The sequence below is a fragment of the Pocillopora verrucosa genome, chromosome 2 (genome assembly GCF_036669915.1).
Source record: "Pocillopora verrucosa isolate sample1 chromosome 2, ASM3666991v2, whole genome shotgun sequence".
Classification (NCBI taxonomy): Eukaryota; Metazoa; Cnidaria; class Anthozoa; order Scleractinia; family Pocilloporidae; genus Pocillopora; species Pocillopora verrucosa.
In genome coordinates this window covers 6408307-6427873 of record NC_089313.1, presented here as the reverse complement: position 1 = coordinate 6427873, position 19567 = coordinate 6408307, and the positions used below count along the sequence as shown (strand labels likewise).

The window sequence follows — 19567 nt, the reverse complement described above, 5'->3', positions numbered from 1 at the left end:
ACTGAAATTGGCGACAGAGAAGGGGAAGCATCATGTTATGGAAACCTAGGTACTGTGTTTAGGTCGCTTGGCCAATACGACAAGGCTGAAGAGTATCTCCAAAAAGCGCTTGTCATCGGAACTGAAATTGGCGACAGAGAAGGGGAAGCATCATGTTATGGAAACCTAGGTACTGTGTTTCAGTCGCTTGGCCAATACGACAAGGCTGAAGAGTATCTCCAAAAAGCGCTTGTCATCAGAACTGAAATTGGCGACAGAGAAGGGGAGGCAACTGACTATGGAAACCTAGGTACTGTGTTTCAGTCGCTTGGCCAATACGACAAGGCTGAAGAGTATCTCCAAAAAGCGCTTGTCATCAGAACTGAAATTGGCGACAGAGAAGGGGAAGCATCATGTTATGGAAACCTAGGTACTGTGTTTAGGTCGCTTGGCCAATACGACAAGGCTGAAGAGTATCTCCGAAAAGCGCTTGTCATCACAACTGAAATTGGCGACAGAGGAGGGGAAGCATCATGTTATGGAAACCTAGGTACTGTGTTTCAGTCGCTTGGCCAATACGACAAGGCTGAAGAGTATCTCCGAAAAGCGCTTGTCATCACAACTGAAATTGGCGACAGAGAAGGGGAGGCAACTGACTATGGAAACCTAGGTACTGTGTTTCAGTTGCTTGGCCAATACGACAAGGCTGAAGAGTATGTCCAAAAAGCGCTTGTCATCACAACTGAAATTGGCGACAGAGGAGGGGAAGCATCATGTTATGGAAACCTAGGTACTGTGTTTAGGTCGCTTGGCCAATACGACAAGGCTGAAGAGTATCTCCAAAAAGCGCTTGTCATCAGAACTGAAATTGGCGACAGAGAAGGGGAGGCAACTGACTATGGAAACCTAGGTACTGTGTTTCAGTCGCTTGGCCAATACGACAAGGCTGAAGAGTATCTCCAAAAAGCGCTTGTCATCACAACTGAAATTGGCGACAGAAGAGGGGAAGCATCATGTTATGGAAACCTAGGTACTGTGTTTCAGTCGCTTGGCCAATACGACAAGGCTGAAGAGTATCTCCAAAAAGCGCTTGTCATCAGAACTGAAATTGGCCACAGACGAGGGGAAGCATCATGTTATGGAAACCTAGGTACTGTGTTTCAGTTGCTTGGCCAATACGACAAGGCTGAAGAATATCTCCGAAAAGCGCTTGTCATCAGAACTGAAATTGGCGACAGAGGAGGGGAAGCATCCTGTTATGGAAACCTAGGTAATGTGTTTCAGTCGCTTGGCCAATACGACAAGGCTGAAGAGTATCTCCAAAAAGCGCTTGTCATCAAAACTGAAATTGGCGACAGAGGAGGGGAAGCATCATGTTATGGAAACCTAGGTACTGTGTTTCAGTTGCTTGGCCAATACGACAAGGCTGAAGAGTATCTCCAAAAAGCGCTTGTCATCGGAACTGAAATTGGCGACAGAGAAGGGGAAGCATCATGTTATGGAAACCTAGGTACTGTGTTTACGGCGCTTGGCCAATACGACAAGGCTGAAGAGTATCTCCAAAAAGCGCTTGTCATCAGAACTGAAATTGGCGACAGAGGAGGGGAAGCATCATGTTATGGAAACCTAGGTACTGTGTTTGATTCGCTTGGCCAATACGACAAGGCTGAAGAGTATCTCCAAAAAGCGCTTGTCATCAGAACTGAAATTGGCCACAGAGAAGGGGAGGCAACTGACTACGGAAACCTAGGTACTGTGTTTCAGTCGCTTGGCCAATACGACAAGGCTGAAGAGTATCTCCAAAAAGCGCTTGTCATCAGAACTGAAATTGGCGACAGAGGAGGGGAAGCATCATGTTATGGAAACCTAGGTACTGTGTTTAGGTCGCTTGGCCAATACGACAAGGCTGAAGAGTATCTCCAAAAAGCGCTTGTCATCAGAACTGAAATTGGCCACAGAGAAGGGGAAGCATCATGTTATGGAAACCTAGGTACTGTGTTTAGGTTGCTTGGCCAATACGACAAGGCTGAAGAGTATCTCCAAAAAGCGCTTGTCATCAGAACTGAAATTGGCGACAGAAGAGGGGAAGCATCATGTTATGGAAACCTAGGTACTGTGTTTCAGTTGCTTGGCCAATACGACAAGGCTGAAGAGTATCTCCGAAAAGCGCTTGTCATCACAACTGAAATTGGCGACAGAGAAGGGGAGGCAACTGACTACGGAAACCTAGGTACTGTGTTTAGGTTGCTTGGCCAATACGACAAGGCTGAAGAGTATCTCCAAAAAGCGCTTGTCATCAAAACTGAAATTGGTCACAGAGAAGGGGAAGCATCATGTTATGGAAACCTAGGTACTGTGTTTACGTCGCTTGGCCAATACGACAAGGCTGAAGAGTATCTCCAAAAAGCGCTTGTCATCAGAACTGAAATTGGCGACAGAGAAGGGGAGGCAACTGACTACGGAAACCTAGGTTTTGTGTTTACGTCGCTTGGCCAATACGACAAGGCTGAAGAGTATCTCCGAAAAGCGCTTGTCATCAGAATTGAAATTGGCGACAGAGAAGGGGAAGCATCATGTTATGGATACCTAGGTACTGTGTTTCTGTATGTTGGCCAATACGACAAGGCTGAAGAGTATCTCCGAAAAGCGCTTGTCATCACAACTGAAATTGGCGACAGAGGAGGGGAAGCATTATGTTATGGAAACCTTGGAAGTTTTTTTAGAACTGTTGGTGATTTTGAAGCTTCGGAAGTATGCTTGGAGAAAGCTCTATTCATATCCAGAGATATTGGAGATGGAAGAGGAGAGTTTGATATCCTCCGAGGCTACGCCGTTTTGTATTTATGTCAAGATAAAATCAAAGACTCTCTGTCGTGTCTTCACCTGTGCATTGAAAAGTATGAGGAGCTGAGATATTTCTTGGGCGCCAATGATCAGTTCAAAACATCATTTCTGGAGGACACAGGAATATTCCCTACAAACGGCTATCTACTTTGCTTTGTGACACCGGAAATGCTCGGGATGCTCTTTATGTTGAGGAGTTGGGTCGAGCTAGAGGCCTATCAGACTTAATGGCAGAGAAGTACTCGGTTGAAACGCACATCTCTGCTAATCGACAATCTTGGTTTGGCATTGAGGACATTTTAAGAAAGAAAAGAAACTGTACTTGTCTGTACATTTCTTATTTTCAGAATCGTCTGCATTTGTGGATCTTGAAAACAAGTGGAGTCCTTCACTATAGAAGAGTATCACCAGAAGAGAATCTAGTTCAGGCTGGGTTACCCAAAGATTTGTCTGTGAGTCAATTTTTGGATTATAATTTCCGGAGTTTTGGTATTTTGCCCGCTAAAGATTGTGAAGATCGGTCTTTAAATACGATTAAATTGCAACCTCTCTCCCCCGCGCAAAAGAGCTCAGCAAGATTGCGACTTTTGGACGAGGACGAGGACGAGGACGAGGACGAGAAAGAAAGTGATTTCAAGTCTACACTTGTGTTACAAAATGTTCATTGCCCCCGTTTATGATTTGCTTGATGAGCCTGAAGTCATTATTGTTCCTGACCGCAGGTTGTACAAAGTTCCCTTTGCTGCCCTGAGTGAAAAGGAGGGAGCCGAATACTTGTCAGAGACTCATAAGATCCGTATCATTCCTTCGTTGACAACACTCAAGAACATTCAAGATAGTCCAGAGGACTATCACAGCAACACTGGTGCCTTGGTAATAGGCAATCCCAAAGTTTATTGGCTGCAATCATTGCCAGCTGCAAGAAAGGAAGCGGAGATGGTCGGACAACTGGTGGGTGTTCCGCCTCTAGTTGAAGAGAAAGCAACGAAGCAGGCGGTACTGGAGCGGATAAGTTCAGTGAGCTTGATACATTTTGCTGCCCATGGTAACGCGGAAAGAGGGGAAATTGCACTCTCCCCCAATCCCTGTCCCAACAGTCAAACCGCTCTCCCACCGAAGGAAGCTTACATGTTGACGATGGCTGATGTCTCACGAGTGAAAGTCAGAGCTAAACTGGTGGTACTTAGCTGCTGTCACAGTGGAAGTGGAGAGATAAGAGCCGAGGGAGTTATAGGAATTGCCCGTGCGTTCTTAGGATCCGGTGCTCGCTCGGTGTTGGTTGCACTGTGGGCCATTCCAGACTCAGCAACAGAGCAGCTGATGAGTCGGTTCTACGAACACCTCATTGAAGGTGGAAGTGCCAGTGAATCCCTTCATCAGGCCATGAAGTGGATGAGAAAAAACCCCTTGAACAAAATCTCTGACTGGGCTTCGTTTACGCTGATTGGAGATGATGTGAGACTCGAGTTTGACAACCAGCGGCAAGACTCGGTGAGAACAGGTATTTCATAAATTAAAGTTAAATTAGATGTGAGGATGGTTATATATATATATATATATATATATATATATATATATATGTAAATATATATATAGATATATATTTACGCACCCTTTTTTTTCCTTTTTCAAGAGTTACTATCTTTGCTCTCTGGTGTAATAGCCAATTATTTTTATATATCGTGCTTGGTGTAATTGTGTTTGCTTTATATCCAAAATATTAATTGAGGTAATAATAAATTGGGTTATTTCAATTTTTTTCTTGCAGGAAAAAAGACCCCGATAGAGTAAATAATGACAAGTACTCGAAGGGAACAGAGTTAAAAGACTTTTAGATGGATAAATTAAATAGAAATAAGTAGAGAAAATACTCTATCCAGTATTTCATCGACATTAAAAAAAAAGAGCTATCCCAGGTTAGGGGAGATTTATTCCAATTTTTGCTGCTTTCTTTTCTAATATTCTCAGGAGGCAGTAATGATTATGTACTCAACAATTTTTTGTTTTTCACGCAAAAATTATATTAGACACGAAACAATGTTGACCTACGTAAGGCTTTTGAGTAAAACGAATTCAGTAAAGTTAAGACAGTAGTTTAAGTATTAAACAAACCACTAAAATCTGGTTTAATTTTTGTGTTTTCAAGCCTTTTGTAAGGTTTAGTTATTGAGAATACCTTATACGGATACGGATAACTGTGGAGAGATTCGTTTATACTTACTCAACGCCTAGCAGGAGTCGTGCCGGCACGTAAACACTTTTTAAGTGGCGTTAAGATAGGATTCGCAAAAGGAGAAGCGTTGCGCATCCTCAAAATAGGTCCGAAGCACTTCACATTTAAAAAAAATCGTACAGAGCTTAAAAATACGACTAAAAGAGGGGAAAGAGTATACCTGACGAACTTCTGGAGAAATACGTGTCTGAAGTTATCTGCTCCAGTAGAGAAGGATCACTTCCGGCTTTACAAAAGCTCAAGAACACGCTGATGTGGAAATGTCACATTCAAAATCACATCGCCAAAAAGTATATCCTGGCCAGAACTGATCTTTGGAGACAGAAGTTTAAAATCGCTTGCAGATGGCGGGAGTGTCATGCGGGCATGTCGATACTTCAATTTTTAACTGGTCACTTGCCACTTGTGCTATGCACCCTGCGCGAAGCTTGTCGACTCTTAAATGCAGAAAAATCTCTGCCAATTGGCTATGAGTTAGATCTCTGAAATATGGAAGTAATCCTGTCTTGGAATAAAGAGTTCATCTGTTGTAGAATAAGTTGATTCGTAACACCCTTTATTGTTTTTTTAGAGGGCACGGTAACGAATCTTGCAATCTGATTGGTTCTCTACCCGGTCAGTATTTTCCTATCTCTGCCCACGGGCCACGGTAACGCTTTCGTGAGTCGCCGAGTACATCCCAACTTTCGTTGTCATTTTTCATAAATATACCTCGTTTTCCGGCTGGGCAGTATTTTTAAGCAAACACGTCGGTCACTACCTCAAGCCGATAAATAAATTATGAATCCTCTCTTTTCTCTCTATCAAACCACTTTGGTTGACAGAAAAATATTGGTTTCAGAATGAATTTGTATAAACAATAGTGTCATTACGTTGGTTGACAAGCGGCCTAAAAACCGTCTGCAATTAATTTTAATCGTTCACAAAAAGTACCCAGAAAGTTGAAACGTGAGGTATTTGGTTACAGTTAAACTGAACGATGGAACTTTCATTCATTTAATATCTGAATTTTCTCGAGCAATTTGTTCATAGTGAAAGAGCGAGCGAAGTTTTAATTTAAGTTCTACAACAAATATACGCTCCTGGTGAGTCTTTCCAATTCCGTTCAATTTGGACATTTGTACCTTAAATTGCACAACAGAAATTGAAGGAATTTTTTGAGAAAAGGCCGCATTACATTCCCTTGTGTCTCGTTGGAGTGTGCCGTTCGAATTTAGTTTATGTGAAGGAAAGATCAGAGTTAAACACGCCATTACAGCAAACAAACGAGCAACTCTCACAACTTCAAATTGAATTTACTCACAATTACTTTCCTCGCCGTTTACTTAATGAACAGAGGTAAATCTTCGTACATGAATGAATGGTCGATGAGAGTGAATAATACTTTCCGTTAGATCATTAACTGATTTTGAAGAAAACATTGTCGTGACAGTCCTTGCCAAACTAGTTCTGTTTGTTTTCAAATGTTCCTACGCTTTTTTTTTTCTTGCACGCTATCTAATTGACAGGTGTCAGATTGTGACAGATACTTGTAAAAATAATGTTTCAAAGTTTGTTTGGAAGCCTTTTAAATCACCTTTATCGTTACGGAAATGAAAATGTTTCGCTGAGGCATCTCTCTTAACTTTGCACCACCTCTATTTTAACTACCATTTACCCACTCAAAATTGTTCTGTTTATGGAAGATCTTGCCGTATTTACGTCCATAAATCATTCGGGTTCTTTCGGAAAGAATTTCGTCAAGTTTAAAAACAATAAATATGTTATTTACCGGCTAAGGGTCGGTCCGTATGGTGAAAAACTGTGACCTCGGTCTTGAAAATGCTGCCCTCGGCCTACGGCCTCAGGCAGTATTTTCAAGACCTCGGTCACAGTTTTTCACCATACGGACCTCCCAGCCGGCAAATAACATATATGTATGTAAGGAATAACAGCAAAACCAGTCGCTGATTCTTCTGGTCTTCATCAAGAGCGTTACTATTTGTAACTGGTTTTTGGCAGTTATGGAGAAAAGTTTTTATATAGCCATTTGCCCATTTGGATTTTAGTGAAGAGCGAAACAACGTCGAAAGATACTAATTCTTCACAAGCGTTAAGAGTTTTATCTTTTATGAAATCCCCAAATTCGCAGGAATTTTTGACAGTGTAATCAGTATTCCCAACAACAGGCGACAAAATTCTCGCAAGAAACCAGAAATTGCATAAGTCGGAGAATTAACAAAAGAGACAATTGGTCTCAAAGGAATTCCCGGTTTATGAATTTTAGGTAAGCCATAAAAACGTGGACATAAGCCGTCACTACTGTATAATATTTTGTACGTAGAGTCACTAATTTTACCAGCTTTTTGCAAATCAAGCAACATTTTTTTTACTGGTAGGATCAGAGTTTAAGACAGCATACGTACTCTTGTCATTAAGCAGAGTCAAAGCTTTGTCGTGATATTGCTGTTTGTCCATTACCACAACACAATTACCCTTGTCAGCAGATAATACGAGCCTGTCCGGATCCTTTTTTGAGAGCTATAAGTGCATTGAAAACATCGTTTTGAATGGGAGGAGGTTTGGATCGTGACGATGGCGGTTTGCTTCCTGACGCTTATTTACACCTCGTCAGAAAAACGTTTGGTCTATGAATTGTAACTTCAGTTACATTCATTAAATCTGCAAACCAGAGTAGCATCAAACTATGTCTGATTGTCCAGGTTGCCGTGTGAACTTTAATGTATTAGACAAGAAGGCATTTGCTTACCTCTTTGCTTGGCTCCTTTGATCACTGAACCAGTCGGCCTACGGTTGATGAAGTTCGGGATCTTTTGGTCGGTAACGGCCCATGGAAGCGCGCTTGACAAGGTGATACAAGATGTCCTACTATTGCGTCACTTCCAAACCATTGATTCGGAAATTCCGTATTCCTCGCTATCTCTCGATTGTTGTTAACAGCTTCAGCTTCAATTACGATTTTCAACTTAAAGTTGAGATCGTAAGAATGATGGCGAGTGTTTGGCATGATTGTGCTGAATGTAGACTTCGCAAGATAATGTTCACCAGGTGAAGTAAATTTGCGACTACTTATTTTGTTGATCGAATTGTTTTTATACTTTAAAACCATGTTTCCCGAGAGGGAAGGCTAAAAATTAATGTGTACCGATAGGTTGTCATTAAATGTGTGACCTTTTTTGCCTTTTGTTTATCACTGTGATTAAATGTGTGACATTTTTCGGCTTTTGTTTATGTGTGTGACATTTTGCTTTTGTTTAATCAAGGCTTTTGTTTGTGCGCGTGGTCGCGTGTGCGACAATTCTGCTTTTGTTAATTAACGGTAAACTAAAATCAATACGCGACTTTTTCGCTTTTTTGTAAGTTTATGAAAGAATTTACAATAAACTTGACCAATCTTTACTCCCCAAACAACGATGCGCCTTATAACCAAGTATTTTAGCGATATTTTCAGTTTGAAAACATGCAATAATGAAATTAGGAGACCCTCGCAGCTGATGACACTACTGAAACGAGTATTTGGAAATAAGACCTGAAAAAAATTTCAGGCCCGTTTTTCAGGTCTTATTTACAACTACTCGTTTCAGTAGTGTTTCTTAGCTGCGAGGGTCTCCTAATTTCATCTTTCCACCGCAGTGCAAATATTTGAATTTTCATATATCTAAAATCTTCATTCACTTTGATGTTTATTTGGACCCAATTCATTGACCAGCTCCCAGTTGGCTTGTTAGCTCAATTGGTAGAGCGCTGCACCGGTATCGCAGAGATCATGGGTTCAAATCCCGTACGGGCCTGAAATTTTTTTCAGGTCTTATTTACAACTACTCGTTTTAGTAGTGTTCTTAGCTGCGAGGGTCTCCTAATTTCATCTTTCCACCGCAGTGCAAATATGTGAATTTTTCATATATCTAAAATCTTCATGCAATAATGAAATTGCCAAATTGGGGGTGCGTCTTATAGCCGAGTGCGCCTTATAACCGAATAACTACGGTAGTATGGAGGTAATTACCAGCATGATCTGGTTCTTACTTGTTCTGCACTTTTCCATGCAGACCGTTTCCTGTGAAACGATCATAATCCATGTATTTTTGTTTTGAAAGGCACCAAATTTAAAACTAAAAAGTTTAGTCCAGTTGCAATGTGATGAATCACTTGCTAACTTTTCTTGCTCAAATTCTATTGAGGAATATTGGCCATCCGTTGTTTTTTGTGAGGAACTCAGAAAAATGTTCTCTTATGGCCCTCAGGCTTGGTAAGAATTTATCATTTGCAGTTATGGCTGAATTAATCTGCTGCAAATTTACATTTATAAAATGAATGAGAGACAGTTGATTTCATTTTGATTCATATTTTATATTTTTAATATGTTGACGTGGTGGGCATGGTCACCAAATCCACCGTGTAGGAGTGGCCTCTCCCTCCTAAGTTGAAACATTTTTTTTTCTTTGATAGAAAAAAAAATGAAAAGTTGAGGTAAGGCAATGCACTTGCAAGGAGATGTACCCAACTGACAACTATACTCACAAGATCTAAATAAATTACCCTTTTGTCCTAAAATCCCTATTTGTATTATCATAGATTTTTATCTTTCAATGCCTGCTATGGCAGCTTTTGTTGGATTGGAAATAAAACAGTCTTTGTAATATGTGTAATGTGCTGGAACTGTTGCAATGGACCTTCAAGGGGTTTTTATATTGATCTATATTAAACTTTAATTTCTTTGTCAACAGTCAAAAATAATCATATAGTATCACCTTTTTTTTTTCCTTCTCACCTCTAAATCTTTGAAAAATTATTTAATCTTCTATTTGAGAATTGTTTAGAAATGGAATTTATTTAATACAAATAGGGATTTACGCTGTTAAGTAGTATCATTTGTGGCTTTAATGAAACGAACAATGCATTTTCTCAGTTGTTAGCTTCAATCTTTGTTGGACAGTAAAAGAAAATTTTGGTATGTATGAAATGGAAGCATCATACCATGGAAAATGCTTGAACAATTTTTATCCCCTTGTCGCGTTGATCAAAAAAATTCACTTGTTCACTAGGCTCACATGTTAATTTTTGTTTGATGCAATAAATCTCATTTGTGCACACTTTCCATGGAATAATCTCTGTTTGTTACAGATTGAAAAATATTTCTTGGGCCCCATACTGTTTCTAAAATTAACTTCTTTTCGCATGAGCATGATAAATTCAAGATTTTCTAAATACTGTGGAAAATGGCATCGAAAACAAATGTTAGCCCAGTTTATTGTAATGTCAGTTGTTGTTAGGTTACTATTTACTTTACTTCACCATTCCACTTCTTCCACACCTTCTCTTTTTAATTATTTTTCTTGTCCACATCTATTTTATGAAAAAAGCAATACTTGGTTTGAACAAGTTTATTAAAAATACTGCACAAGTTATATAACTGTATTAGAAAAGGTTTCTCTGAAGTGACAATATTGAACCAAGTGATGGTAACATTGCAAAATTATGAACTTCTACTTTACTGGAAATGGTCAAAGGAAAAACAGTTTGCTAACCAGACATCATTTCTTATTGCTTAGACTTTAACAGGAAAGTTGTATTTCAAGGAGGCTATGGTGTCACTTTTCCAACTTCCTACAGAGGTGAAAGACTACTCACTGTTTACAGGTGCTAGCATTTTGTGGAATCATAGCATTATAGAAGAAAAGAAAATATTACCGTTGACACTTACCTAAATCACTGCCTGCAGGGGTGGTCCTTCAGGTAGATCTTCATCATCTATTGTATAAAAACTAAACGTATGTAATTGTCAATTTGAAAAAAGGTATTTTATTTAAATCAAGGTAAAGCATTATACATTGTTTAAGCGCCAGAGTCTCGCATAAAAAGATAAGTAGTGACTCCGCGCGCTAACGAAGAGAGATGTTTTAATTCAGAGAAACTCAAACTTTCTTAAATTCAATGTTATTACATACATAGTATAAACGTACTTTTCCGTTGAACGGATGCTTCATATCCTCACCGTAAAATTGCTTTCTTCCAACCGTCAGGCCTTTATAACACATATTTTAGCCTCATTAGCTAAGATTGCTCAGCATTGTTTAATTTGAGAAAATAACGGTTTCCGCAATCACGTGATCAAAAACTTAACTCAATCCTATATCAAGGCATAGTTATTATGCAGAATGTCCTTTACTGATGTCAGCAGAGTCTGACATCAGGCTCGCGTCTCGAGAAAAAACAAACCATTAATTTATGAATCACACCCACAAGAAAATGAAAAGTCCATGAATACAATGAGTCAATTTTCACCACGGATAGCTTACTGTTTAAAGACAGAAGCTTTAGTTGTACTCTCGATCTCATCGATCTCTTCAAGCAAATCCAATCGTTCCAAAAAGGATGAACACTGAAGCCTGATGTTTGGTTAAACAGAGTAAGATGTTTCATTTTTGGACGCTAAAATCCATCATTAGTCAGAAAAGTGTGACGTGCTAAACCGAAATATAGTCACTCAGTTTTTTAGTAATTCTGGCCTCGGTCATGGAAATCACCTCCGCTGGAAAATGAAAAGTTCACGAAGACAAGGAGTCGATTGTCACGCAAAGATAGGTTATCGTTTAAAGAAAGAAACTTAGGTTGTACTGTGATCAATCTTGTGATGTAAATCAAACTTTTCAAAGACTCAACACTTGAGCTTGACGTTACCCATTAAAAATAGAATAAAACTTTTCATTTTGCATGTTCAATTACAATGGGTGATAAAAGTGTGACGTACAAAACCGAAGTACTGTGTACTTATTGATTGAGTGGTAGGAGCGCAGCGAGGTCCTTGCTTGACGAGAGCCAAATATTTTCGCTTCCTGCCCAACCAAACTCAGTCAATAAGCAGTTTATCATATAACCACTAACTGTTGAAAATTTTGACCTAAATAGACGCAATAGACGGGCATACGAGGACAAATCTTGTTTTTTTTGTCTGTATAAGCGCATAAGAGTCTCGCACAAAAAGATGAGTCATGACACTGCGCGCTCACGAGGAGAGATGTTTTAAAATTCTCAGAAGAACTAAAACTTTCTTAAATTCAATGTTATTGCATATAAAGTATAAGCGTGCTTTTCCGTTTATCGGATGCTTCATATCTCCACCGTCAAATGGCTTTCCTTCAACCGGTTAAGGTTTTATACAATATTTTCAACCTCATTATCTAAGATGGTTAACCATTGTTTAATTTGAGAAACTGATGGTTTCCACAATCACGTGATCAAAAACTAAAATCAATCCAATATTATGAAATATTTATCATGCAGAATGTCCTTTACTGATGTCAGTAGAGGCGGCCCGAGCTCACATCTCGAGAAAAAGCAAACGATTAATTCATGAAAGCGTCAGGCGTTTTGTAACTCGATGTTAAGTTACGAGAATTGAACACGTTGTAAAGAACAGTATGTGGAACCAAATATGGTCGATCTGTAGTTATAAAAGTGTGACGTGCAAAACCGAAATAGATTCACTGCGGAGTAAACTGTTGATCGATTTTCCATATCAGTTCATGAAAAGTGATTGTCGCGCATAGATAGCTTACCGTTTAAAGGAAGAAGCTTTAGTTCTACTGTTATCGATCTTGTAATGAAATTCCAATCTTTGAAAGGGATGAACACAGAAGTCGAACGTTTCCTGTTAACATAGCTTGAAGTAAGTTATTTTTACATGTTCAATTCCGTCATTGGTTATACAGTTGTGACGTACAAAACTGAAATTCATTCGCTTGAGTTAGAACACTTAAATCTTTTGAGTAATCTGATTTCGCTCTCCATATCTCCCTCTCATTAAATATTTTTGATCACAGTTGTCATTTTTCCTAATCACAAATTGGCGGTAACAGTGTTTGATAGAGGGTCTTGATAAGGTTAACCGTTGGCCGTAAAACGGCCAAAAATTAGCCGTTAGGCGTGAAAATTGATAAATTTTAACCGTTTATTGGCAAAAGAGTTACCGTAAAAAACATTTCTGGTGACAACAATGGAAAGATATTAACTGTTAGCCGTAAAAGCCATGGCAACATCCCTTTGCGACCCTCTTGATACTTAGAGAGGTATCCTCTCCTATTTAAAAAAATTCTCAACTCCTCAGATTCTAATAAATAGTACATAACCTGTGAAATATCTATGGTGTCAGTTGCATATGATAGCACACAATCACGGTAAAACTTTTTTGATGTCAGTTATTTACCACTGATTTAATACGTCGTATACTTCTAGGGGGTTTCAATGGGGTTAACCACAGCAATGAAACAGTAAAAAATATTTAAGCGTTAAGCTAAAATTGTAAAATTTTGACCATAAGTCGTAAAAAAATTTAACCTCAAAAAAAACAATTTCTGGTAACAACTCATGGAATGATGTTAATCGTCAGCTGTAATAGGGCCAAATTTTAACCGTTAGCCGTAAAACCATCACCCCATTGAGACCCTCCCTCTACTACAGTGAGCCCATAATTCTCAAATGCGACTTGTTTGGCTATGACCGTGTACGCTTCGAAAATGAAATTTCCCCGAATTTCGCTCAGGGTTACAATCAGAGATTGTTGACGTCAATACTTAATTAAACGGTGAACCAAGCTCATCCCAGCTTTGCAATTGTTTTAGATATATCTCCAAGTCAGGAAGAAATTAAATCACATGTAATTACTATCATTCCAAATCATCGGCTCGGTGTTTAGTGCCATCATTGTTGCAAGCTTCTCGCAGTTTGGTCTGATGAAAAGAGAAAACAAAAAGGATAAAGCACCGCGAATTGCCGTTGGGAGTTTCAGGAAAGTGCCCTTCCGGATGCGCGCATCTTACAACGTAACTGTAGTCCAGTCCATTTCCTCCCCACCCTCTCCCTCCTAAAAGAAATATGAAGGACTATTAAGTATAACTATTGATAATTACTGAAAGTCAAGCCACCTCCTATCCCTGATGTTCATTTGCTTGTTCCGTCACTGGATTAACGCCTTTCAAGGTAAGACCAGCTGATGTTGGTTTATTTTCAAGCCAAATTACCGATTCACGCGTCCGTTCCGTTTTTTATCTATTAGAACAGTTACTGATTTTTGTCTTTGATCATGGCAAATCACAAACCCTAAATAAATGAAAAGTTCATAAGTACTATGGGTCAGTTTTCACGCACAGGTAGCTTACTGTTTCAAAGACATAGGCCTTAGGTTGTACTCTCTCGATCTGTCGATCTCGTTGATGCAAATTAAACCGTTTCTAAGAGGGATGAACAATGTAGCTTGACGTTTTTCCCGGTTTAAAACGAGTAAGAATGTTTGATTTTTAGATGCATAAATCCATCGTTAGCTAGAAAAGTGTGAACGTTGCCAAATGAAAATACAGTCAGTTAGCTGTATTAGTATTATTTATTATTATATTCTTATTATTATGATTGTTATTATGGGCTTACGATTCTGCAATCACACCCTGCTAGAAAATGGAAAGTTTCACGAAGACAATCAGTCGATCACTCACGCACAAATAAATGAATTTCCGTCCGGCGATGCTGGACTTCAAAGCTTTTGTGGTCTCACATATTGTTCCATCATTCTTAATCAGCTAAGAATAGATTCGTTTTCACTGAAATTTATCTGATAAGTAGGCTCGTTAACTTGGTAAATAACCCGCTGCAACAAAATATTTAAGATCATTCAGTGTCTTATTGCGGACTGTCAGGCAATTTTCCAGGAAGTTGTAGCAAAAGGTTATCTTTCTTGTTAGCCTAAGAATAGAACCGTTTAAACTCGACCTGCATATAACTTGATCCCAAAGAGGCTCTCACTTTCATTGTAAATACGCTCTGACAGCCAGTAAAAAATCCAGATGAAAACGATGTATAATGTTGTACAGCAGGCCACTCTCTGCTGCTTTCTTATGGAGAATAACTGGGCAATAACAACATCATTGATTTCCCAAGATTATCGATGCTCTTTGAAGGGCTAACGCTCGAAACGTCAGCTTCAGAAACTCATTACGATGGCCAAATTTACATTGCCAACATCAGTTGGTAAAGCCAATTATTTTGTAATACCCCACCAAAGTTTCTTTAGAAACTTACCCCCGGTTGATTTATGTTATTTATAGAAACTATGCATGGGAAAATTTCTCACGGGAAAAGTTATGGTAGATGCTGTGCTTTTTGTTATTTGTCCTGTGACTTGTTTAAGTCATGTCTGTGTTTCGGCAGCAAAAAATTACGACTCACATAAATGAAAGGTGACAAGCCGAATTGTTTCAAAACCATTGTTACCTCAAATATTGGCAATCATCTTCATCAGTTACCAATAGATTGGTTTTTTAACCCATGTACTCTTCAAATAAGTAAGCTCATTTTATTTAGTGATCATCATAATCACTGCAGTTTGGTCCGGGGGCTACAATGACTGTTTCATTGCAGATTCCTTCACGCAGCTCTGGTCCTTCACTTTCCGCTGCCAGGAACTCTTGTCTATATCCACTTCTTCAGGTTTCTTTTAACAGTGTCCTTTGAATCTCAGCCTATGGTCTACCCTGATTGCGTTTGCCTTCGCATATAACTGTGAATGAAGGTAGCTGCCTAAGGAGCCGTTGGTGATCCATCCTCTCAACATTGCCGGGCCATTTTAGGTTTCATCTGTATTAGCACGACAGTCCAAGTCTCAACCACCTGTACAATAGAGTAGTATTGACGCTCTGTACACTTTGCATTTCACACGAACAGACACATGTCGTTTATTTCACAGTCTCTCTCTCAAGTTTCCGAACGCAGAACTTGCTTTTCCCATTGTGAGAGATAGTTCATCCTCCAGCCATGCATTCTCTGAAACAGTACTCCCGAGGTACTTGAAAGTCTTACACTTGACTAGTGATTCTGTACCAGTGCTGATCTCTTCTAGTAGTGATGTTGAAAACTGGAACTTTGGCGGTTGGTAAGGGAATTCTGTCTTCTCGCTGTTGATTTTGAGGCTGAATTGATGGGCTGTTCTCGCAAATTTCTCCAATAAAGATTGCATATCTTCTGCGCATGCACTGTGTGCAGCTAGGGCACTGTCATCGGCAAAGAGCATTTCTCTACTACCTTCGTCGATGTTTTACTCTTAGCTTTGAGCTGTGCCACATTGAACAGGTCTGCTTCTTTCCTTGTTTGAATGTATACTCCTTCTGAAGTGTCTTTGAAGGCCATCTCAAGCATCGCTGACAGATAATAGCGAGAAGAGTGTGTAGGCGCCAGTACACACCCTTGTTTAACCCCGTTGCTTACTGAGAAGTCTTCAGACACTGAACCACTCATTGCCACGTAGCTTACATACCTGTGTGGAGTGCCTCGATCAGGTTGACAAACTTCTCTGTGCAGCCATATTTCTTGAGTACCTGCCAAAGTCCTTGTCGCGATACAGTATCGAAGGCTTTACCGAAGTCAATGAAGACTACATAAAAGTGGCATGTTCTGTTTCGATACACTTTTTGAACCTATCTCAAGCAGAAAATCAGAGATGTGTTCATTGAGCCTGTTCAGAAGTATGCGTGCGAGAATCTTACCAACACTGGCCAGCAGTGATATAGCTACCTCGTTAATTTGCTCAATCTCCTGTCACCTTTCTTGAACAAAGGGCATGATACTTGCTTCCTTCCTTCAGTCTCTTAAGGTACTTTTTGGGCTTCTTATATCTCTTGAATGAGCTTGTGCAAGTCAGTTGTAAGCTGAGCACCACCAAATTTTCACACTTCTGCTGACCATTCATCCCCTCCTGGAGCTTTGAAGCATCCTGCTTTACCTGATTAGCATGCACATTATCATCGAGAATTGGTGGTTCATCCAGACTGGATACAACTGGTCGCTGGACAAGGGCCTCTTTAGCCTCCTCAGCGAGATCTCTGGGGTTGTTTAGTAGTTGGTCTAAGTGGTCTGAAATCTGTCCCAGACCGACTTGTCTTTCCCCTGCAAAGCTGATTCACCGTCCAGAGCCTTTGGCTGGTCAATCCTCTTGGTTTTGGGACCGTATGTTTTTTCAGACTTGAAGAATGTTTTCATGTCCTTCATGTCTATTGTATTTTGGAGTTCCTCCGCTTCTTTTTCCCACCAGTTGGAACGCTCTCATCATCTCTCTGGTCTTCTACTTGGGTAGTACTGTAGCTCACTCTGAGCCTTTGAATATTTCTTCTTCTTCGACTTGTGTTACATTGTAGACTTCCTGCCTAGCTAGTATTCCCTTGCCTCGAGTAGTTTCCTTAGATGTCTATCATGCTCATCATTAAACCAATCTTGATGTTTTCTTTCCAGGGTGGCCTCGAAAATCACTCGCAGTTTGATACATATATCCTTCAGTGTTGCCCATTTCTCGTCTGTGTCTTTCTCTGAGTTTGCTGTCCCTCAGTCTTTCTGTGTAAGTTCTTTCTGTTTCCTTTGACCTTTCAGTGCACAAGTGGTCTAGCTTCCGTGGTAGCTTCCCACCTGTCCTGCAGTCGCTGGTTTTGTCTACAAACCTTTAATCTAGTTTTAAGCATAACATGATTAGCACCACAATCTGCTCCTCTTCATTGCCCTGGTTTCCAATACAAAATCCATTACGTCTCTCTGTCTTACTATAATGTAGCTAACAAGTGCCAGTGCTGGATCTTGGGTGCATCCACCTATCTTATAGGCATCCCTTGTACCTTGAATAGGGTGTGGTTACCACAAGGTTTGTACTCTGAACATAGTGCAAGTAGAAGCTCTCCGTTAGCATTGCACTTGCTTATTCCATGACTGCCTAGTACTCCTCTCCATTTCTCAGTGTCTGAACCAACTTTAGCATTAAAATCCCCAGCGAGTATCAACCTGTCATCAGACGGTATAGCCTGATTTTCTCCAACGAAGGTCACCGTGGAACTATTCCTTCACCTCCTCTGTGTTGGTCATTATTGAGGCATTACACGCTGAGGAAAGTGGCATACATCTTGTAGTGGGAGTCTTATAGGCCATTATTCTGTCGTTGATTGGCACTGGTTCCTCGTCCTTGTTAACACGCGCGGACGTCCGAGCCGGTACGAGTTGTTTTCTAACTGACCATTTCATGAAAAACTGCTCGCAAAGAATTTAAGTACTGCTAGCTTTTTCTGGACTCGCAGCACATTATCGGGAGATGGAGGTGTTCAGTGGCAAGGATAGGCCATGACAAACTGACTCCAGTATCTGTTTGCCAGTGACTGACCAGGATGATAGGTTTGTTGTCTCTGCTCTTTTTGAAATGCATGTCACAATGCACTGACTGGCAAAAGTCCGCCACAAACCTTACGACAGAAGTATGATCACCGACAAGGATGTCCATTCTCACTCCGAGTAAATGGGAGTGGTCCACCACAGACCTTAAGACAGATAGTGTTTTTTAATTCTGTCAGGATTCCCAGTTTCACGCCCCAAGGCCCTCTATGGGGCGGGGTTGCCGGTTGAGTTCGACTTCCCGACCATGGGCGAGTGGTACTGGTTTTTTATGGTTATCCAGTAGCAAGCAAACCAATGCCTGACCTGACTTGGTGATAAACTGCTAGAAAAACATTTTTCAAATGTTCTCAGAACGTTGTAGTGGAAAGGTTTATCGATCTTCTTACTTTTTTAAGAAAGCCGCGACCTTTCAAAAACCACCTAATGAGGGCGAGACACCAGACACACGACCATTAATCAACCTCAAGCGTGCGTCATTTTTTTATTTTATTTTTTTTTACTTGATAAGATAAACAAATGAAACAAACGAAGACAATATTGTGAATTCTAACACTTTAGGCTCGTTATAAAAAGGTTCCAGTTGTAATCAAAATCGGCTTTCAAAAATGGATTCCTCTTTGTAGTGATTCATTATGAATCCAGATTATCAAAATCGTTTCGGTTAACTTGTGTTACTAAAAACAATGTTTCCTAATAACAGGAGAGGATGGCCATGGAAAAATAACGGCAGAAGCCATGATAACTTCCATCAACATCGCCTTACTAGTAGCCCTCTTCCTGCGAAACTCCGATCGTATTCAGAAAGCCATTGAGATATGCAACGAATGTTTAATTTTGCTAAACAACAGCGATCAAAACAGCAAAGATCAATTTGATTCAGTACATATTACAGCGACATCTATACAGTTCTTTACAGCGCTTATCGTCATATCTTGACTACGTAAATGCGGAAAGATACGGAAGGAAACTGGCTGTCTTCTACAGCGAGTCTGGAAGTCTGTTTTATAAACGTGGCGAAAACTTAAAAGCGAAGGAATATCTTACAAGGGCCCTTACCATAACGACCGAAATTGGCGACAAAAGCGGAGAAGTATCCTGTTACGTAAATTTAGGTGCTGTGTTTCAGTCGCTCGGGAAATACGACAAGGCTTAAAGAGTATCTCCACAAAGCGCTTGTCATCACAACAGAAATTGGCCATAGAAAAGGAGAAGGAGCATGTTATGCAAACCTAGGTGCTGTGTTTCAGTTGCTCGGAGAATACGAGAGGGCTAAAGAGTATCTCCACAAAGCGCTTGTCATCATAACTGAAATTGGCG

General features: G+C 40.0%; 1 protein-coding gene across 2 annotated transcripts; it reads left to right on the top strand.

The window, feature by feature from the left end:
- The first annotated feature begins 2993 nt into the window (after nucleotides 1-2993).
- Nucleotides 2994-4981, top strand: LOC136279092 (tetratricopeptide repeat protein 28-like). Of its 2 annotated transcripts, none has more exons than XM_066162521.1 (2): nucleotides 2994-4314; nucleotides 4592-4981. In XM_066162521.1, the coding sequence occupies exons 1-2, from the start codon at nucleotides 3481-3483 to the stop codon at nucleotides 4607-4609; spliced, it is 852 nt and encodes a 283-aa protein (XP_066018618.1). In that variant the 5' UTR covers nucleotides 2994-3480; the 3' UTR covers nucleotides 4610-4981. The 2 variants fall into 2 exon arrangements, with proteins under 2 accessions (XP_066018618.1, XP_066018617.1); XM_066162520.1 differs by having other exon boundaries at nucleotides 2994-4324.
- The last annotated feature ends 14586 nt before the right edge of the window (nucleotides 4982-19567 follow it).

What these genes read in the sequence shown, in the direction of transcription:
- LOC136279092 (XM_066162520.1), top strand. Translation starts at nt 3,481, where the DNA reads ATGTTCATTGCCCCCGTTTATGATTTGCTTGATGAGCCTGAAGTCATT. An exon ending in GCAAGACTCGGTGAGAACAG is followed by an intron (nt 4,325 to 4,591) that starts GTATTTCATAAA and finishes TTTTTCTTGCAG; the next exon opens with GAAAAAAGACCCCGATAGAG.